The sequence below is a fragment of the Danio rerio genome, chromosome 10 (assembly GCF_052040795.2).
Source record: "Danio rerio strain M-AB ecotype USA chromosome 10, GRCz13ab, whole genome shotgun sequence".
Lineage (NCBI taxonomy): Eukaryota > Metazoa > Chordata > Actinopteri > Cypriniformes > Danionidae > Danio > Danio rerio.
Genome location: NC_141030.1, coordinates 48380154 through 48403078, shown reverse-complemented (window position 1 = coordinate 48403078; position 22925 = coordinate 48380154). Strand labels below are relative to the sequence as shown.

Here is a 22925-nt window from a genome sequence, read left to right as displayed (position 1 = left end):
GTGTGTGTGTGTATAAATGTGTGTGTTTGTGAGAGAGTATATACGTGTATAATATGTGTGTGAGTGTGTTTGTTTATCTGACTGTGTGTGTGTGTATGTTTGTGTGTGTGTGTGAGAATATATGTGTGTCATTTGATATGTTTAGGACTATTTGTGTGTGTGTGTGTATAAATGTGTGGGTTTGTGAGCGAGTGAGTGTGTTTGTTTATCTGACTGCGTGTGTGTGTCTGTGTGTGTGTGTGTGTATGTGTGAGAATATATGTGTGTAATTTGGTATGTTTAGGACTATTTGTGTGTGTGTGTGTGTGTGTGTGTGTGTATAAATGTGAGTGTTTGTCAGAGAGTATATACGTGTGAAATATGTGTGTGAGTTTGTTTGTTTATCCGACTGTGTGTGTGTATGTTTGTGTGTGTGTGTGAGAATATATATGTGTAATTTGATATGTTTAGGACTATTTGTGTGTGTGTGTGCGTGTGTATAAATGTGTGTGTTTGTGAGAGAGTATATACGTGTGCAATATGTGTGTGAGTGTGTTTGTTTATCTGATTGTGTGTGTGTGTGTGTGCGTGTGTGTGAGTGTAAATATATGTGTGTAATATGATATGATTAGGACTATTTATGTGTGTGTGTGTGTATGTATAAATGTGTGTGTGAGAGAGTATATACTTGTGCAATATGTGTGTGTGTGTGTGTGTTTGTTTATCTGACTGTGTGTGTGTGTGTGTGTGTGTGTGTGTGTTTGTTTATCTGACTGTGTGTGTGTGTGTGTGCGTGTGTGTGAGTGTAAATATATGTGTGTAATATGATATGATTAGGACTATTTATGTGTGTGTGTGTGTATGTATAAATGTGTGTGTGAGAGAGTATATACTTGTGCAATATGTGTGTGTGTGTGTGTGTGTGTGTGTTTGTTTATCTGACTGTGTGTGTGTGTGTGTGTGTGTTTGTGTGAATATATGTGTGTAATATGATATGATTAGGACTATTTGTGTGAGTGTGTTTGTGCATGTATGAATGTGTGTGTTTTTGAGAGAGTATATACGTGTGTAATATTTATGTGAGTTTGTGTGTTTATCTGACTGAGTGTGTGTATGTGTATATGTGTGTGTGTGCGTTTATCTGACTGAGTGTGTGTATGTGTATATGTGTGTGTGCGTTTATCTGACTGAATGTGTGTATGTGTATATGTGTGTGTGCGTTTATCTGATTGAGCATGTGCATCTTATTGTGTCTAATTTTTGTAATGTTTGTACGTGTATGCATGTGTGTTTATCTTATTGAGTGTGTCTGTGTCTCTCTCTGTGTGTAAATATGTGTGTAATACAGTATGTGTATGTGTGTGTGTGAGTTTATCTGACTGAGTATATATCTGCGTGTGTGTCTGTGTGTGTTTGATTGTGTGAGTGTGTGTGTGTGTGTGTGTGTCTGTGTGTGCATCTGTGTCTTTAAATTTGGGAAAGAACAGAAACTAAAGTAAATGTGAATGAATGAGGGCAGGAGCAGAGGATGATGGGAGTTTTCAGCTGAAAATAGTTGCACAGAAAACATTGATTGAGATGCGTGTCGACCACTGGAGAACAGAACGAATGAGCTCAAATCACTTGAATGGGAGAGAGAGTGTATGTGTAAGTGTGTGTGTGTGTGTGTGTGTGTGTGTGGGAGACGCTAATTCTAGACTGAAAGCTTGTCTATAGGTGGGAAAACTGATGCATATATTTAATGCAAAAGATAATCCAGTTATTAGTGTTGTATTCAGTAGATTGTTTTATATCTGATAGTTATTTATATACTTATGTAAAAATCAGCTGTCTGATTGCCTCACAGCAAGAAGGTCACTGGTTCGAGTCCCAGCTGGATCAGTTGTAATTTCTGTGTGGAGTTTGCATGTTCTCCCCGTGTTGGCGTTGGTTTCCCCCACAGTCCAAACACATGCGCTATAGGGGAACTGATCAACTAAATTGTCCTTAGTGTATGTGAATGAGTGTGTTTGTACTGGGTACTGGGTTGCAGCTGGAAGGGCATCCGCTGTGTAAAACATATGCTGGAATAGTTGGCGGTTCATTCCGCTGTGGCGACCCCTGATAAGTAAGGGACTAAGCTGAAGGAAAGTGAATGAATGGAGAGTCTCTTACCCATGTAGTTGATGATGAAGCCTTCGCCTTTCCCGAACACCAGGCCGGCCGGGTCCGAGTGGAAGCTGATGGTGAGGTCTGGACTGGAGGACGACATCTTAAAGGGACTCGTGCCGCCCACAAACTGACCCAGAATACGTGTGGTGACTTCATCCCCATCCAGGATAGTGAGCATATCACTATCGCTCAGATTCAGCCTGATGGAGGAGACAACAGCTGGGTTTACATGCAAATATATGAAACAAATGTGTGCACAAAATTGGAATACGGCATGAAAAATGAGCGAATAACGCAGCGCTTTCATTCAACGAGAAACAAAAGGGTCACTTCTTGATAAACCTGGAGGCAAATATCAGAGAGAGAAGTGTTTTATGATGACACTGGTGTTTTTTCTTCTCTAATAAATCAGCTGCGCCTCAGAAGACGAAGGCAAAACGATATAAACAAGGTGGCTTTTGGAGGAGTGAGATGCTCTTTGGGAGCGCAGACAGATGCTCAAGACAGTTCTGGAGCTAATAATAATAGAATATTAATAATTAGGGATGCCACAATATATTATTGAAGCATTTAGGACGACATCCACAACCTATTTTTTAGGTTTGCATTTAAACATTAACATTGTATTCTTCATTTTCTTTCTTCCTACTCTCTGAACCGGCTCTGTGGATGTTATAATATGTTTCTAAGTGCAGAAACACAGCTACCTCTGAGCACATGTCCATCAGCCAACATTAAAGTAGGCGATGTTTTTCACAGGAAAGTTACGACATGCAAATTAAGCCTCGCTTCATTATGATAACACTCAGCTAAGACCAATAATTATCTCTATCTGTTCGACTTCTTAAGCTTTCAATTAGTTCTGTCTTGGAGTGTAAACATTGGGGAAATGTGTGTCTGGAACTTTCTAATTGTTCTGCATCCTAAAGTAAGAACATCTGATCCCTCAGATCTGTGTTTTTAATATTAATCAAACAACTTAAGATATAATCAGGGGCACAACTGCACATTTACTGAGGAGTATGCGGGTTCAAGTTTTTCAAATTTCTAATTTCGTTTTTATACATTTTATTTTCCTGACTAAATAATTATAGCACCTTGACATTTTTTTTATTAAAATATTATGGGCACACTTTTTTTGTAACTAAAACAGTTTTAAGCAAAAAAAGTTTCCAAAAGGGCTGATGTATCAATATGAAACATGATTTATAAAAACATGTGTATGGTAAAAAAAAATGGATCTTCCGGCAGCTAGCTCTCTGCAACTCACACATGGTCGCCCACTGAAGCTAAGCAGGGCTGCGCCCGGTCAGTACCCGGATGAGACCACATGGGAAAGCTAGGTTACTGCCGGAAGTGTTGTTAGTGAGGCCAGCAGGGGGCGCTCAATATGCGATCTGTGTGGGTCCTAATGCCCCAGTGTAGTGACGGGGACGCTATACTGCTCAGTGAGCGCCGTCTTTCGGATGAGACGTTAAACCGAGGTCCCGACTCTCTGTGGTCGTTAAAAATCCCAGGATGTCCTTCGAAAAAGGGTAGGGGTTTAACCATGGCATTCTGGCTAAATCTGCCCACTGGCCTCTGTCTATCATGACCTCCTAACCCTCCACATATTCAATTGGCTTCATCACTGTCTCCTCTTAATCAGCTGGTGTGTGGTGTCCGGTCTGGCGCAAAATGGCTGCCGTCACGTCATCCAGGTGGATGCTGCACACTGGTGGTGGATGATTGTGTAAAGCTGTTTGAGTGCCCAGAAAAGCGCTATATAAATGTAAGGAATAATTATTATTATTATTATTAATTAATAAACATTTCAGTTCTAAAAAATGTGAATATTCTGACTATTTGTTCATGTGTGAGTTTTAACAGGGTTAATTATGATCAATTTATATATAGGGGAATCTACATTCTTTAATCCAAATATTATTTTCTATTTTACCTGAAATATATTTAGGTCTGTACTTTTGTGTGATTCCTCTTATTATGGCTAATTAATTAATAATGAATAATAATAAATAAAGAACATTGTTTCACATTACTTTTAACTTTTTTAATTTCTTATTATCAAACTCGTCATGGCAGTTTTAATTTTAAGGCATTGTTTGCAGTTTATTTTGTTTCTACTTTGCGCTCCACGTCTCTTCATTCTTCTCTGCATTGTGAACATGTGACTGTAACGAACAATGGATCAATCAAATGATCAATGGGGGGAGGGGTGGTATAATTTATTTAATAAACTTCAATATTATACTCGTCTAAAATGCAAAATAAACATTTTTAACAAAACATATTTTTTAAATTTATATTATTTGAAACTTCTAAAAGGATAATTTCAAAGATAGTTTTGGCATATTGGCGCCCCCACCATGTGTGGCGCCCCTGTGCGCTGCATATACTGCACTCTGCTCTTACCTGAATAGAAGTGTAGTGCTAGTACAGCTCTGTGATGGTTAACCTTTTATTTAATCTATACAGTGATGATTACATGCAGTATTTGATTATTTAATTACATTATATTATAATAGGTACATGATAAACCCAAAAAGCACTGCTTAATTTGCTGCATTGTATTTGTAATCCCACCGATCCTACGCCACCCAACCCGCTCCGAGCTGGTATCGAGCCAGCGTCCTTCTGCATGGGAGTCGGTTGCTCTACCAAGGAGGCTAAAGACCATGACCTCTAGCACCTGTCGCTAGAGCACCCTTATAGCTTTACCTGCACAGCTCTGTACTAACCGGCCTCCGCTACATATTCATTTTATACTGTATTTAGCTTTCATATTTATTTGACAGTGCATTTTACTGAGCATATCATAATCTGAAATGTACTGAAACCGTGATCTCAAACCCAAAACCAAACTAAGAGAAGTCTCAGTACTGTTAACTACTGTTGCAATGTTCAAAGTTTAAGCACATCATCGTGTTTCCATTAAAAATTTCTCATGCGATTCTTCCAAATTACACATAAAAAGAGGTGGATGTAAACACAGCTACTAAAGAAGTGCTTCAGGGCTTTATTTCAGGCCTGCTGCAGTTTTCAGAAGCACTTACAGCTGTACGTCCAGCAGGACCCGTTTGTCCTCCCCGACGTGGATCCTCCAGCTGCAGTCTTCACCCTCACCATACCATTCAGGCCAGTTCGGGGACAGAATGACTCCACTGGGGCCTGACAGATCACCACCACACAGAGCTGTGGAGACACACACACACACACAGACAGAGAGAGAGAGATAGATTAGGACTATACTAATTTCATTATGTGTGCTATGGGGCCTCCTTTTGCACCCAATACAGCAGGGGTGGCCAACCCTGTTCCTGCAGATTTCAGTTGCAACCCATATCAAACACACCTGAACTAATTAATAGGAACCTGAACACCACGTGATAATTACAGGCAGGTGTGTTTGATATGGGTTGCAACTGAAATCTGCAGGAAGGTGGCTCTCCAGGAACAGGGTTGGCCACCACTGCAATACAGCACCAGTCGGTCTTGAGAATGACAGACTCAAGTCCTGCACAGCGATCAGAGGGATATCATTCTTCTTCAAAATGGTGTTCAGGTCACTACATGATGCTGGAGGAGAAAAACCTTTCCTAACTTGCTCGTCCAAAACACCCCAAAGTGCTCAATAATGTTTGGTTCTGGTGACTGCGCAGGCCATGGGAGATGTTTAACTTCACTTTAATGCTAATCAAACCACTCTGTCTCCAGTGTTGCTGTGTGTATTGACTGCTCGCACAAGCTTTTTCTACTCTGCCCACAAATTTTCTACAGGATTGAGATCAGGGCTTTGTGATGGCCACTCCAAAACATTCACTCAGTTGTCCTTGAAGCACATTTGTCCTAATTTGGCAGTATTCTCAAAAGTCTTTTGGGAACACCCATTTGTGGCCAAGTTATAATTTCAACCCAGGCTCATTCTGAAAATGTAGTCCCCTGGACGTTTCTGGAGTCCACAAAATAAGTCCCGGGAGGTACATCATTTTGCAGTTTTTGTTTTTGCGAATGCACGAGAGGCTGCTGTGTGCACTTTTTCATATCTCAAATGTTTCTCATGAGTGCCATTTGCGCCCGTGCTGTTCTCCCGTAAACCCACCAGAGGCCGCTGTCGAACAACCGTCTGTCTGACTGAATGAGTGATTGACTGGGCGACCGGCCAATCGGCTGACCCACCTTCCTCCTTCCCTAAACCCAACCAATTTTACAGATTGACCCGCCCACCCGCTTACTTCCCTAAACCCAACCAACAATTCACAAAAGCCAAACAAAAAAAAAAAGCCCTCGTCTGATTTTTACCACGTTTTCGGATTTTATCACATTCTCACCCTGTTATGAACTCGTTCACCTTATTTTTTGAATTCTGTTTTTTGTTTCTGATTTCTGGAACTGCTCTTCCCCAGACTCGAACCCGGTCATCGTCGCCATCGTGCTAACTGGACAAACTGGTTGCGGCGGGAAAGCCTTCCACACGGAGGTAAGCGGTCAGCCGGTATTCGCAAAAAGGAACGCCGTCATGCCACCCCATAGCGTTCGCTTAAAAAATGAAATGCAGCCATACGTACCTCCGGCTACATAATTCACAGTCTCCAGAAATGTTCACAGGACTACGTTTTCAAAATGAGCCCGTGTTGTTTAATGTCTTGGTTGATGTCTTGAGATGTTGCTTCAGTATTTCTCCATAATGTTCTGTCTTCATGATGCCATCTATGCTGTGAGGTGGACCAGTCCCTCCTGCAGCAAAACAGCCCCACAACATGATGCTGCCGCTCCCATACTGCACAGTTGGGATGGTGTTTTAGGCTTGTGCGCTTTCCCCTTTGTCCTCCAAATGTAACACTGCTCATTATGGCCAAACAGTTCAATCTTAGCTCCATCAGAGCACAGCACATGTGTCCACACATTAATCTTTTCCCCAGTGTCATTATCTAATTGTAATCTGGCTTTGTTGTTGATTCTGGCTTGTTGATTCTCCATGTTGTCACAGAAGGAAGCAGTGTGTTTGAGCCTTTCCTTCAATACTATTCTACAGCTGTGCCTCACATTAACTCAAATGTTGTCAATTAGCCAATCAGAAACTTCCAAAACCTTGACATCATCATCTGAGCTTTATCAGAGGCAGAATAATCTTATTGTGTGTAAACTTGACTTTCAAGAAGAGTTAGAACAATTTCCCAAACAAATCTCTCTCTCATTATTCTGTTATTAAGCAGAACAGAAACACATCTGATCATCCTAACTTACCTAAAAGAGAAAGAGTTCAGTCACAGTAACATCTGACTGTCTTTAAATTGGTTATGTGCCTTTTTTTATACAGTGTATGTATGCTTATGCTTTCAACTGCACATAAATTACACAAACTCAAATGAAAAAAACATATAATAATGCCATTATTAACATATTAATTATAATTATGCACACAATATCACATATCTATCAAAATTTGCATCCACATACATTATTAACTATCAAGATAATTACCCAAAATGTAAAATGCATTCAGTCATGGTCACAATCTTCTGTCTAGTATTTTTCTTCACTTCTGTCGGTTCTGCTCCCCGCATTTGTGAATCTCCATGCTACGCGGTGTTAATTGTGAAATTAATTGCATGCGACACCCGAATGATAACAAGCATGTGTAACTGCAGCATGTGTGGTTGACCAGCGTTCGTCTGTTATCCACCACTGACCTGCTGTCAGTCTCAGAAAACCTGCTTTAAGCAGCTGAAGAGGAATTACAGCAGGGTTAAACACGGGTCAACAACGACAACTGCACCAGCTCTGATCATCAGGTCAACATGTGTGAACATTAGTCAGACGGCAGAGGACAAGCTGAACAGCACTTCATACATCAAAGCACATTATCATACCATTTACATCTGACGCAATTACCAGAGCATAATTAGAGAAAGCGGACTAATAAGCTTCAGCCCATGACATTTAGCAGAGGATCAATGATATCCTTTAGTACTGTGTATGTTCTGCGTCAAATCAAAATAGTGCAATATTTCTATTGTTAGCATGAAAGGTGAACAAATAATTAAGATAATCTACTCAATCTCCCCTTTTTTCCAACCCAAGCTCATTCTGGAAACGTAGCCCCGCGGACGTTTCTGGAGGCCGCGATTTACGTGGCCGGAGGTACGTACGGCCGCGTTTAGTTTTTAGCAGTGTGGCGCCACTCCGCTCCTCCTCTTCGCGCTCGCTGGCCGACGGCTCGCCTCCTAGTGGAGGGCTTTTCTGATGCAGCCAGTTTGTCCGCTTAGCTCACAGCGTTGCATCGGCAGAGCGGAGGCCCTGGAGGAGGAGGATCCGGCCGCGGAGACGACGATCGGGATCGAGTCCGGGGAACAGCAGGTTCCGGAAATCAGGTAAGATGAAAAACAGAATCCGAAAAATAAGGGCGGGAACGCGGCGCGATCTGAAAACGCGGTCGAAATCGAAGACGAAGGCTTTAGCTTTTTTTTTTCTTTCTGGACGGCTTTTGGAAACCGTCGCTTGGGTTTAGGGAAGGAGGAGGAGGAAGAGGAGGGCGCCCGGGTCGGCCAATCCAGCGGCTTTTCGCGTGAAAACAGCGTGGGTGCGAACGGCGCGCGCTCCCGAGAGGCACCCGAGACGCGAAAAAGCATGCACAGCGGCCTCTCGCGGATCCGCGAAAACAAACACCGCTCGAATACGTACTTCCCGGGACGTATCACGCGGTCCACAGAAACGTTCGCGGGGCTACGTTTCCACAATGAGCCCGGGTTGCTTTTTTCAGTTTAATTATGAAAATTTGCATTTGAATGTTCTTATATTATTTATTATCAGCAGATTTATATTTGTTTTAATAAACACAAGTGTAGATGTGTCCAGCTGTGGGGTTTTGGAGACGTCTGCATCAGCATATGGGGCATAAGAGCAGGACGTGTGTTTGGATATAACTCAGTTTTCAGAGCACACTTCATTATTATTGTTCATTTATTCCTTTGCTGGAGATTAGAACTGAATTTAGAAACAGTTTAGACACAAATCTTTGTGTTTAATAAAGGAAATTAAATATGTAGGCTACTGGATGTGTTCAGTGGAGTGAGTTTCCACCGTTTCCTCACTCCACCAAAGTAAAGGAGTAAAGTAAAGGAGTAAAGTAAAGAGGCTGAATGGAGGAGGCTCGTTCTTTATTCTCGCGCTGCAGATGCTCTGTTTAACTGTTTTCTAACTAGTGAAGCGTTCAGTTTTTACACTTACAAAGTCCACAACATGTTTTTGACATCAGTTTTGGGCCGGAGGGAAGAGGAAGGAGAGCTGCAAATGACCTGCAGGCTGGCAGTTTGCCGTTTGAGACCCCTGCTCTAACGAAATGATGCACATGCTGTTTCCTGGTCAGTAGTACACTGATTGTGAATGTGAGCAGATACAAACCTTTACAGAGCGGCTCGGTGTCGTTCCAGTAGGGGTCTCGTGTGTTTATGCACTCGATGACGGGCGGGCCCTGCTCCAGAGAGTGTCCCGGGTCACAGCTGAACTGAACTACCGTCCCCACACCGTACGCCGTGTCCGTCGTGCTGAAGTTTCCATTCTGAATATACGGTTCGTAGCAGTGGCCTTTCTCGAACGCTGGACAGGAAAAGCCACAATACAATAAACATGTCAAAGAAACATGATAGATTTATTAGCCTTAAAGGCACAGTTCCCAAAAATGTAAATTCTGTCATCATTTATTGATCTTCCACTTGAGTATCTTTCTTTTTATCTCAATAATTACCCCCCCCCCCCCACACACAAATATATTATCAAAACAATGAAATTCATACATTTTTAGATAAAAACATGAATGCTTTTAAAAACATGTTGGAAAATAATGCTAATGTTTTTGATAGAGTACTTTACATGAGTAGTCTGTTATTATATTCTCGTTTGATCATGCTGACATAAGAGCATTTGTATGAAAAGATTGATAATTATGTGACTGTCTATTATATATGTTTTTTTTTAATCATCATCATGTTTTAATGCATTGTAATTCGATATTTTAAATGTCTTTTAAACAAGCCTCACTTGGACGTGTCGAAAGTCTGCAATATAACTGTCGATGTAATTTGCAGATGATCCCTATCACTGCGTTCATGTATGTCTGGCGAATATGAAACCTAAAACCAACTGTACCGAGCTGATTTAGCTGTCTTTCAAAGATTTTAGTACTGACAAGTTGTTAACGTCACAAGACCTAATACAGTACACTATACGACTTCATCACAAGGCCTACCACACTTACGCTGCAGTTTCTCTGCCCACTCAGGAAGCCCACGACTCCTGCTGCGAAGTTTGACGTTTGGTTCTCCTGTGTCCCGTGTTCCTCTTGCTCTACCAATGCAGCAGCTGCTTCACATAAAAGCTGACTAACAGTTTTTGCCATTTTACCTCTGTTATACTGTATTTACACTAGTAACTCACGCTGTCCCATCCAAGAATACCGTGCTTCTGCCCTCGGGCTCTGTGTGTGAAAGCACTCGACGTCACTCGAATACGCCCCTCCCACTGATTAGCATAGGCTTTGCATACAGCTTTAAGTTGAAAATGAAATCGAAAATGAAAACTGAAATGAAAAAGTGTCAATAAAAGGAAAGCTTAAATTTACATTTTCATTTGAATTGTGTCACTATTATAGCGTGAACATTAATAACACGCTGTGTAAAAATTGTGTTTGCATTTTATTTTTCAGTTTGGCTTTTTATTTTAATATTGGCAGTCTTGACGTGGAAATGCAGGGAAAATGAAATGTTAAATCGGCAACTTCGTTTTAATTATCAGTTTGACAGGGACGATGTGTTGTCAAAGTGAAAATGAAAATTAAATAATTTCATTTCGTTTTCAATTTTGGCAGATAATTTGCGAACAGTGTTTTAAAATGAAATTGTTAATCTGATTTTCATTTTCATTTCCAATGTTTATTTGATTTATTTAAAATTGGCAGGAATTACCTTCCATATTTAACGTCCAAGTGGAGTAAATACTGTAAATATTTTTAGTCCATTGCACATTGAATTGAATCTACTCGGTGCATTGTCAGCCTACCTTCAAATCGTATATTGAAGCCGGTGTTGTGGCTGTTCGGCTGGTCTGTTATAAACTGAACCCGAACTGCTGGACCTTCGCTGATCACTCCCTCAAACGGGATCGGACCTCCACGTCCAGAATCAAACAGGACCACCGAACCAGCGTCGAGACCACTCCATAACACAAGCCTAAATCATGGAGAAAGATTTACTCACCTTTGGTTATGTTGGGGGCTGTTTGTGCCCCATTGACTTCCATTATAATCACATTAATTGATTGCAAAGCCATGACAGCAGTTAATCATGCATTACTGATTGCTGCTGATTTACCCTGTTAGGATTAAGAGGTAACATTTGTCATTTTACTGTTGATCATCAGTTGTCATCATTATCCCTTTAGATGGGTCCAACAGTGAAAACCAGCACCAATCAAGAGTGCCATGGCTTTGCAATCAATAAATGTGATTATAATGGAAGTCAGTGGGACAAAAACAAACCAACATAACCAAAGGGGAGTCAGTCTGAACGACACAGAGATTTGTAATCCAAAAATGTGATTATAATGGAAGTCAATAGGGCAAAAACAGCCCCAACATAACAATTCTTGCAGAGCTGTCGTAGGAGAAGCATGCATTGATGTTGATGGTACCTGGGTTTACCTGTCTGTGGTGCCCAACACCATTCTCTCCAGGTGTAGGTGCAGCCGCTGGCCGCTTGGAGCCTCCAGAGACCATGAGCAGCTGCGGTCCAGAGTGCTGTTGGGGCCTGAATGGGGTGAGGGGGACAACACTCGTCCCACTGTTGCGTTCTTAACAACACCGCCACACAGAGCTGGACGAGAACATATGGAACATTGCATTAATAAGCTAACTATAATACTGTCTTATACTGGGTGGTTGTGAAAACTCTGAGAGTTTGTTTCTGTGTTATTGTGTTCAGGGTCTGTCAAGTGTTGCTAAGGTACTGAAAGGTTGGGTGGTTTCCAGGTTGTTGCTAAATTTTATAAGAAGCTGTTGCAGTATTGTTATGGTGTTCTTGGTGGTTGCCAGGGTGTTGCTAAGTTTATAAGAAGTTGTTACTATGTTGCTATGGTGTTCTGGGTTGTTGCCAGGGTGTTGCTAAGTTTATAAGAAGTTGTTACTACGTTGTTATGATGCTCTGGGTGGTTGTCAGGGTGTTGTTACGATTATTAGAAGTTGTTACTAGATTGCTATGGTGTTCTTGGTGGTTGCCAGCGTGTTTCTATGTTTATTAGAAGTTGTTACTATGTTGTTATGCTGTTCTGTGTGGTTGCCAGGGTGTTGCTAAGTTTATAAAAAAATTACTGTGTTGTTCTGGTGTCTTAGGTGGTTGCCAAGGTGTAGCTAAGTTTATAAGAAATTGTTACTATGTTGCTATGGTGTTCTGGGTTGTTGCCAGGGTGTTGCTAAGTTTATAAGAAGTTGTTACTATGTTGTTATGATGCTCTGGGTGGTTGTCAGGGTGTTGTTACGATTATTAGAAGTTGTTACTAGATTGCTATGGTGTTCTTGGTGGTTGCCAGCGTGTTTCTATGTTTATTAGAAGTTGTTACTATGTTGTTATGCTGTTCTGTGTGGTTGCCAGGGTGTTGCTAAGTTTATAAGAAATTGTTACTATGTTGTTAGTAACATGCGCGCGACAACCCCCCCCCCCCCACTTCAATAAATTTATCCTGCATATACCCTTTGGACTGTCTCTGCACGGGCCTGTGTTCTGGTGTGGGTGATTGACAGGGTGTTGCTAAGTTTATAAGAAGTTGTTACTATGTTGCTATGGTGTTCTAGGTGGTTGTCAGGATGTTGCCAAGTTTATATGAAGTTGTTACTATGTTGATATGGTGTTCTAGGTTATTGTCAGGGTGTTGATAAGTTTATAAGAAGTTGTTACTATGTTGCTATGGTGTTCTGGGAGGTTGTCAAGGTGTTGCTAAGTTTATAAGAAGTTTTTACTATGTTGCTAAGGTGTTCTGGGTGGTTGTCAGGGTGTTGCCGAGTTTATAAGAAGTTTTTACTATGTTGCTATGGTGTTCTAGGTGGTTGTCATGGTGTTGCTAAGTATATAAGAAGTTGTTACTATGTTGCTAAGGTGTTCTAGGTGGTTGTCAGCGTGTTGCCAAGTTTATAAGAAGTTGTTACTATGTTGCTATGGTGTTCTAGGTGGTTGTCAGGGTGTTGCCAAGTTTATAAGAAGTTGTTACTATGTTGCTATGGTGTTCTAGGTGGTTGTCAGGGTGTTGCCAAGTTTATAAGAAGTTGTTACTATGTTGCTTTGGTGTTCTAGGTGGTTGTCAGGGTGTTGCTAAGTGTAAAAGAAGTTGTTACTATGTTGCTATGGTGTTCTGGGTGGTTGCCAGGGTGTTGCTAAGTTTATAAGAAGTTGTTACTATGTTGCTATGGTGTTCTGGGTGGTTGTCAGGGTGTTGCTAAGTTTATAAGAAGTTGTTACTATGTTGCTATGGTGTTCTGGGTGGTTGTCAGGGTGTTGCTAAGATTCTTAGAAGTTGTAATTGTGTTGTCATGATGATCTAGGTGGTTGTTAGGGTGTGTTTTAGGTTCTGGAAAGTTGTTACTCTCCTGTTATGTTGTTCAAAATGGTTAACAGGGTGTTGCTAAGGTTCAGATATGTTGTTACTTTATTGATATTATGTTCTGGGTGGTTGCCAGGGTGTTCTTAGGTAATTGATCAGGTTCTAAGTGGTTGTTATGGTGTTGCTAGGTTTCTTTGATGTTATGGTGCTGTAGGTGGTTGTGAGAGCATTGTAAAGGTTCTGATAGGTTGTTGTGTGAATATTGTGTAAACAGTTGTGAGGGCTTTGATAGATAGTTGGTTAGATTGTTCCTAATGCTGATCATACACTTTTTGAGCAATGTTGCTGGGCAGTTTTGCAAGGCAATGTTGTTTAAATGCTTTTCTATTAAGAATGTGCAACAACATCGTATCTGTATCCCATTGCCCTAATTAGTTACCCCATATCTTACCTGGTTACCCATTTATGGAATCATTTCCGTAGCATTGCTAAAAAAGTTGCCCTTTGTATCATCAGCAATAGGTTGTGAGGTGTTATTGGATTGCAATGTGGTTGCTAAGGTGATCTTTAGTCTAGGCGTTGGTTGTGTTCAGCATATGTCTGACCTCTGCAGCTGGGCTCATGCTGGCTCCAGACGGGCAGCGAGGCGTTCAGGCAGGTGAGTGTGGCGTCCCCCTGCAGGTGATATCCCATGTGACACTGGAAATGAGCCGTTCCTCCAGGATGCAGATCTTTGACTGACACCTCACCAAAATGAGGCCGTCGAGGTAGAGCACAACTCAGCCGAAAAACTGGAGAAGAAACACTCAGTCATCCTTTAAAACATCTCCATTTACACCATCTGAGTACATGAAGACATCTCTGCAGAGTGGACTCATCCTTTAATCATTTATGAGGGAAATGAATGCTAATTCGACTGCGCATGAGAAAAACCCTGTGAAATGAGCCCTGGAGTAAAACTTCACTACATTAGCCTGTTAATGGACACGGCAGAAGCTATCTAGTTTGATAGCAGAGCAAATTAACCAAGCAGAGACTTTTTCAATTAAAAGTTTAGAGGCAAACTCTCCGCAACAACACTGAGGCTTCCAGACGAGGAGCGTTTTTATCATTTCCACGCACGCACCTGTGGGATTCATTAGCATAATATTATATAAACACCCCAGTTGTGTGTGATGAGTGATTATGAGGCCCAGAGCTGCTGTTTAGTGCTTAATGGGTTGTTTTGAGACTGACTCTGATAGTGCAGCTGGAACAGGCCGACTCCTCCCTCTGGAGACGAGCGGTAAAACACCGACAGCGTATTGGTCGGACTGCGGATCACCTGACCCTCCACCAGAAGTGTCTGATTGGCCAGAACGAGCAGGGCTCCGCCTTCATCTACTCCTCTGATTGACAGCTGCTCGCCCTCTGACAGGTTCACACTTTTCACCTGCAATAAAGCAAAGACAGATCAGGGAAACTCACATACACACTATACAGTATGCAGAACATGTACAACCCCAAATCAGAAAAGGTTGGGACAGTATGGAAAGCACAAACAAAACAAGTAGTGATTTCCACATTTACTTTGACTTGAGGCAGACGATATGAACACATAATATTTGATGTTTTGTCTGGTCAGCTTCATTTCATTTGTAAATATTCCTCCATTCCTGTCATTCAGACCCGCAACACACTCATACACAAGTTGTGTCAGGAGTAGTTTAGGGCTGGTAATCAGGTAAACTGCTGAAATAATGATGTGGTGTGACACAGGTGATGTCAACAGCCTAAGCTGAACACCTGTGATCTCCGATCCCACAGGGGGCGCTGCATCAAGAATCCTCACTCATCCAATAACCAGAACACCACATGGGCTCAGAATTACTGCGGAAAACTTTTGTCAAGTACCATAATACAGAGTAACATCCACAAACGCCAGTCAAAACTGTACTGTGCCAAAAGGAAGCCTTTTGCCTTACCCAGACTCGGCCCTCAGGTAAGTTGAGTTTGAGACCCCTGGTTTAAACCATCGAGCGAAAAGCTTTAATTCCGAATTGATTCCTGCCTCATCCTTGATCAGTCGCGCACATTACATTTGCGTCACCTAAATGTTACAGCATCTCACTTAAACATCATAAACTCACAACATTTGGTTTAAGACTGTTTGTCGATATGCATGCGAATGCGATCAGCAAGACTGATAACTGTTCGTGCAAGTAAAAGAAAGCAGGTGAACACCGAATCAAGGGGGTTCAGGTGGTGAGTGAGACAGGCTCTCCTCACTCACTGATGAGGGTTTCAGTGTCGTACACACAGCTAATGTCATGAGCAAGAGGGTTTAAGAGCTCCCGCATCCTTGCGCAAAGCAACCATGCCTGGAAATGCAACTGGTGGGATCGGTTGTCTTTAAAAAAAAAAAGCATGAACAAACTACGATGCATTTTAGATACGACAATCATTTTTTAAATGTCTATTGTTTTTCTTAAGGACAGTTTCATTCATTCATTTATTTTCTTGTCGGCTTCGTCCCTTTAACTAGGGTCGCCACAGTGGAATGAACCGCCAACTTATCCAGCAAGTTTTTACGCAGCGGATGCCCTTCCAGCCGCAACCCATCTCTGGGAAACATCCACACATACACACACACACTCATACACTACGGACAATTTAGCCTACTCAATTCACCTGTACCGCATGTCTTTGGACTGTGAGGGAAACCGGAGCACCCGGAGGAAACCGTTTTGACAGATTATTTAATAGTTGTGACAAAGAAATTAGTTTGGTGTGGCCCGAGGAGAAAAAATATATAAAACAAAAAATCAGTAAATCCTGCGTCACGGTGGCGCAGTGGGTAGCACGATCGCCTCACAGCAAGAAGGTCGCTGGTTCAAACTCTAGCTGGATCAGTTGGTGTTTCTGTGTGGAGTTTGCATGTTCCCCCCGTGTTGGCGAGGGTTTCCCCTACAGTCCAAACACATGCGCTATAGGGGAACTGATCAACTACACTGGCTGTAGTGTATGTGTGTTAATGGGAGTGTATGGGTGTTTCCCAGTGGTGGGTTGCAGTTGGAAGGACGTCCACTGTGTAAAACATATGCAGGATAAGTTGGCGGTTGATTTCTGCTGTGGCGACCCCTGATTAATAAAGGGACTAATCGAAAAGAAAATGAATGAATTCATAGTGTTGAGGCCGGAAAATTCATGTGAAATAAGAACTAATCGCAACGTGACACTATGAAGCCACAAGCCACTTGTCATGCACACTGAGCAAGCTCACACACAACACAAAAGGAGGCATGTGAACATAACACAACATCTAAATCAAGTAATAATAGTAGAGTATTTTGATTAAAAAAGCCTCTGAATTTCAAGTAGATTTTCCATCATATCCCAGCCAGCATGGATTATCCACATCTCATGAGGACGAGTGTGTGTACATAGCAAATTAATTGGAAGTGTTTTAATCCCTCGACACACACACACAGACACACACAAGGCCCATGGCTGTGATTACAGTGGTAATTAGAGATTATGTCATTGGTGTGAATCCTCCGCAGAGGGAGAACGGACATGGACACGGGATTACATTGGTTTGCATGCGGACACATCAGTCCCGTTTGTCTCATTAATATCTGTGCGTGTGTCTCCGTCTCTCTGGGATTATCTGAAGCACTCAGCTTCAGTAATTGTAGCTGTGCAGAAACACTGTTGTCCACTAGAGGGAGCTTCAAATGTCCAGGGTTGCCAAGTGATCAACACAGCTTTGCAATTTCCAAGGGCTACTTATTAACACTTGCACGGGGAGATTTTTTGATTTGTGGATTAAAGTTATGACAGATACTTTATATTTTATTTTATATTACTGTTAAATATATTATTATTCATTACTTAATATTAATTATGATTTGTATGCAATTTATATTATTGTTACATATTAATTATATTAGATTTTATTTTTATTATTTTTTATTATGTTATTGCATTCATTATTTAAATATTATTACATATATTATTATTATTATTAATTAATTATTTTAAAATGTATATAATTGTTTAAAATAACTTATTTTATTAATTTATGCTATTTATTTTTTATTGTATTCATTATTTGAATATTTATTTACATTTAATACATTTAAAATCAATATTTACATTTAATTATAGTAAGTAAAATTTTTACATTTAATAACTAATATTAATTATGACTATAATGTATTTTATATTATTGTTGCATATATTATTATTCATTATTTTATATTAATTAAGATTATTATATATATTATATTATTGTTACATATATTATTATTTCATAATGTATTTATTTTCTATTATTAGTTTTTATTGTTATTTTTATGTTATTGTATTACTTATTTAAATATTTATTTGAACTAGTATTTAATATTTTTTATGATTATCGTGTATTTTATATAATTATTACATATATTATTATAATTATTATTATTAATTTTTTTAAATGTATATAATTGTTTAAAAAATTATTATTTCAATAATTTTATTATGTTATTTATTTTTTATTTTATTAATTATTTTAATATTTATTCACATTTAATTCATTTAATAATTAATACTCACATTTAATTATATGAAGTTAAATTTTTACATTTAATTATTAATTTTAATTATGATAATTAAGTATTTTATACATTTATGTGTCCAGAAAAATGGAAAACTGGAACTAGTAATAAAAAGCAGGTAAAACTTGCAGAATTTGTACTTTGTTTAATATTCTGCATTAACTAGGATTTGCTTCGCATGTGCCCTTTTGTTTTTGTTTTTTTCTTCTCCTTTCTTTATATAACCTTGGAATAATAATTTAAATGTGAGTCATATTTCCCTTATTGTTTAAAAGTTATCTCTGTATGGTTTGTACTATAGTTTTGTCTTATACATTGTTAATGTTTTGTTGCAATAATAAAAAGGAAATATGGAAAAATAGTGTCCAGGGATGCCAAGTCCACATTTTTCTTGCAGTATTTGAATACTTTTAAACACTTGCCAGGGGTTGAGATGTTTTTTTATTCCATGAGTTAACTGACATGCAGTGGATCTTCAAAGAATAATCAATGCATAACACATACAGTGTTGTGTTGATGTAAAATAAGTATTTTTAAACATGCAAGTAGCATATTTGGAGTTTTGATATTGTTGGGCTACGCTGTAAAAAATGTAATGACAAAAAAAATAAAAACAAAACATATTTTATGTTGCTTTAATGTTTTACGCTAACCCTAATATTTTTATATTAACCCTAACCCTAATGTTTTTATTTCTGATTGATGCATGTTGACATGACAAGAAAACGTAGTTTGATTCAACTCAATAAGGCAGTGAGAAATTTTTACAGTGTATTTTTGTTAGCGAGAACCTGGCAACCATGAAAATTGGATTGCATGATAAACGGAATTTGACATGACTAGAAAAGTTAATTCCATCCAACTTAAAAAGGGAGCAAGAATTTTTTTTCTATAGTTTTGTTGCAAAAATATGGCAACCCTAAATATGGGAATGTATGATTGACTAAGTTGACATGAGTAAAAAAAAAAAGGTAATATGATTCAACTGAAAATAAGGGAGCAATAATGTTTTTACAGTGTAGCTTTGTGGTGAAAACCTGGCAACCCTGAAAAAATGGGATTGCACATTTGATGAAAGTTGACATGAGTAGAAAAGGTAATTTTAATCAGCTCAAAAATAAAACAGCAAGAATGTTTTTTACAATGTAAAAATGTTGCAAATATTATTATTCATTACTTTATATTAAGATTATTAAATATATTATTCAGCTAAAAAAAAAGGCAGCAAGAATGTTTTTAAAGTGTAGTTTGGTGGCGAAAATCTGGCAACCCTAAAAATTGGATCCCATGATTGATGTAAATTAACATGACTAGAAAAGTAATTTGATTCAACTCAAAAATAAGGCAGCAACAATTTTTACACTGTAGTTTTTTTTTTTTTTTTTACAAAAACCTGGCAACCCTAAAAATGGAATTGCATTGCAGGAAAAAAGCTTGTTAGACAGCAGATTGCATTTTTTTTACAGTGTAATTTTGTGGCGAAAACCTGGCAACCCTAATATATGATTGCATGGTTGACGTAAGTTGACTAGAGCATGACTAGAAAAATGTATTTGACTTAACTAAAAATAATGCAGCAAGAATTGTTTACGGTGTAGTTTTGTGGCGAAAACCTGGCAACCATGAAAATTGGATTGAATAACTGACGTAAGTTGACATGATTAGAAAAGTTAATATTATTCAGCTCAAAATAAGGCAGAAGTTTTATACAATGTAATTAAGTTGAGAAAACCTGGCAACCCTGAAAATGGGACTGCATTGCAGAAAAAAAGCTTGTTAGGCAGCAGATTACATTTTCTTACAGTGTAGTTTTGTGGCAAAAACCTGGACAACTGATGTAAGTTGACATAACTTGAAAAGTTCATTTGAATCAACTAAAAATAGGGCAGTAAGAATGTGTTTTACAGTGTAGTTTTATTGTGAAAACCTGGCAACCCTGAAAATGGGATTGCATTGCAGGAAAAAAAGCTTGTTAGGCAGCAGATTGCATTTCCAGAGAACTCCCTGCGGGCCGCGTGCTGCGGTCGGTGTTCTGCAGCTGCTTATTTGTTGAATTACACAGTCTATTAGCATATGATTTAAAGAGATTCATGCATTAACAGGTGCCCGTTCAGTCAAACACACACGCCGCAGTTTGTCACTTCACCTGAATTGTGATTAATGGAAGCAATAAATCCAGTCTAGCATTAACTCTTTCCCGTCCACTGAGGAGAAAACTCAGCAATTAGGAGAAAACGCTTCCCTGCCGTTGATGAGATTTTACGGAAATCTGTGTTGAACAGATGTTGAACAGATTCAGGAATTTTGCACAGTATTCCTCTAATATTTGTTCTTCTGGAGAAAGTCTTATTTGTTTTATTTCAGCTAGAATAAAAGCTTTTTTAACTTGTTTTAAACACATTTTAAGTTCAATATTATTAGCCCCTTTAAGTTTAAGTCAATATTAGTTTTGGATTATCTCCAAAACAAACCACTGTTATACAATGTTATATGTAAAGTAAAGTAAAAGGTGAAGTGAAGTGAAGTGAAGCAAATTAAAGTGAAGTGAAGTAAAGTGAAGTAATGAAATGTATGGTAAGGTAAGGTAAAGTAAGGTAAAGTAAGGTAAAGTAAAATAAGTAAAGTAATGTAAAGTAAAGTAAATTAAAAGTAAAGTAAAGTAAAGTAAAAGTAATGTAAAGTAAAAGTAAAGTAAAAGTAAAGTAAAGTAAAGTAAAGTAAAGTAAAGTAAAAGTAAAGTAAAGCAAAAGTAAAAGTAAATTAAAGTAATGTAAAGTAAAGTAAAGTAAAAGTAAAGTAAAAGTAAAGTAAAAAGTAAAGTAAAGTAAAAGTAAAGCAAAAGTAAAAGTAAATTAAAGTAAAGTAAAAGTAAAAGTAAAAGTAAAGGTAAAGTAAAGTAAAGCAAAAGTAAAAGTAAAGTAAAGCAAAAGTAAAGTAAAAGTAAAAGTAAAGTAAAGTAAAAGTAAAGTAAAGTAAAGCAAAAGTAAAAGTAAATTAAAGTAATGTAAAGTAAAGTAAAAGTAAAGTAAAGTAAAGTAAAAAGTAAAGTAAAGTAAAGTAAAGTAAAAGTAAAGCAAAAGTAAAAGTAAATTAAAGTAAAAGCAAAAGTAAAAGTAAAGTAAAGTAAAGTAAAAGTAAAGTAAAGTAAAAGTAAAGTAAAAGTAAAGTAAAGTAAAGTAAAAGTAAAGCAAAAGTAAATTAAAGTAAAGTAAAAGTAAAAGTAAAAATAAAGTAAAGTAAAAGTAAAGTAAAGGTAAAGTAAAGTAAAGTAAAGTAAAAAGTAAAGTAAAGTAAAGTAAAAGTAAAGCAAAAGTAAAAGTAAATTAAAGTAAAGTAAAAGTAAAAGTAAAGTAAAAGTAAAGTAAAGTAAAGTAAAGTAAAGTAAAGTAAAGTAAAAGTAAATTAAAGTAAAAGTAAAGTAAAGTAAAGTAAAGTAAAGTAAAAAGTAAAGTAAAGTAAAAGTAAAGCAAAAGTAAAAGTAAATTAAAGTAAAGTAAAAGTAAAAGTAAAGTAAAGCAAAGCAAAAGTAAAAGTAAAAGTAAAAGTAAAGTAAAAGTAAAGTAAAGTAAAGTAAAGCAAAAGTAAAAGTAAAAGTAAAGTAAAGCAAAGCAAAAGTAAAAGTAAAAGTAAAAGTAAAAGTAAAAGTAAAGTAAAAGTAAAGTAAAGTAAAAGTAAAAGTAAAAGTAAAGTAAAAGTAAAGTAAAGTAAAGTAAAGTAAAAGTAAAAGTAAAAGTAAAGTAAAAGTAAAGTAAAGTAAAGTAAAGTAAAGTAAAAGTAAAAGTAAAAGTAAAGTAAAGTAAAGCAAAGCAAAAGTAAAAGTAAAAGTAAAAGTAAAAGTAAAAGTAAAAGTAAAGTAAAAGTAAAGTAAAGTAAAGTAAAGTAAAAGTAAAAGTAAAAGTAAAGTAAAGTAAAGTAAAGTAAAGTAAAGTACCTGCAGCTCGACGCCGTATCCAGTGTAAACGCTGATGGTGTAGATGCACTGCAGGAATGCTCCGTCTGGAAGTGGCGGCTCGTCTGAGGAGTCGATGTAACCCTCCGGCTCGCTGAAATTCACCCTGCAGTTTGATTGAGCTGGAGGAAAATAGCAGATATTACACAACAACATATCAGACACTACATTACATTTAATTAACATCTGCTCCACCAACACCAACTAAACCCACCAACTTGTGGTTTAAGTCCCTCATTCTTGGAGTTTACCAAATCTTCTTGCTGTGTAAGCCCCCTTACTTGGAGATCTCAAGGCTGCAGCAACACCAACTTGTCTCTAAACACACAACACGTCCAAGCTTGAGCTTGTGCCGCTCCTGTCAGCTAAGAACAGGAAACTGAGGCTACAATTCACACAGCCTCACCAAAACTGGACAATAGAAGATTGGAGAAACGTTGCTGCTCTGATGAGTCTCCATTTCTGCTGACACATTCGGATGCTCGGCTCACAATTTGGCCTCAACAACATGAAAGCATGGATCCATCCTGCCTTGTATCAGCGGTTCAGGCTGGTGGTGGTGGTGGTGTAATGGTGTGGGGGAGATTTTCTTTGGGTCCATTAGTACCAATTGAGCATGGTGTTAACGCCACAGCCTACCTGAGTATTGCTGCTAGGCAACAATAAGGCAGTTCTGAAGGCAA

General features: G+C 38.5%; 2 protein-coding genes across 14 annotated transcripts in view; both read right to left on the bottom strand.

Moving 5' to 3' along the window:
• myo18b (myosin XVIIIB) overlaps positions 1–22925 on the bottom strand; it is an 880426-nt gene that overhangs the window by 607844 nt on the left and 249657 nt on the right. The gene's annotated exons all lie outside the window — the stretch shown is intronic.
• sez6l (seizure related 6 homolog (mouse)-like) overlaps positions 1–22925 on the bottom strand; it is a 148887-nt gene that overhangs the window by 11062 nt on the left and 114900 nt on the right. For all 13 annotated transcript variants that reach the window (XR_015501496.1, XR_015501492.1, XR_015501493.1 and 10 more), the window contains exons 3-10: positions 22225–22364; positions 14950–15145; positions 14319–14504; positions 11825–11996; positions 11185–11354; positions 9532–9726; positions 5184–5322; positions 2134–2330 (exon numbers count right to left, since the gene is read on the bottom strand). Coding sequence is in view for 7 of the 13 variants with exons in the window: in XM_087271302.1 (XP_087127428.1) it covers positions 2134–2330; positions 5184–5322; positions 9532–9726; positions 11185–11354; positions 11825–11996; positions 14319–14504; positions 14950–15145; positions 22225–22364 (1395 nt within the window). In the remaining 6 variants the exon portion in view is untranslated. The remainder of the gene's footprint in view (positions 1–2133; positions 2331–5183; positions 5323–9531; positions 9727–11184; positions 11355–11824; positions 11997–14318; positions 14505–14949; positions 15146–22224; positions 22365–22925) is intronic.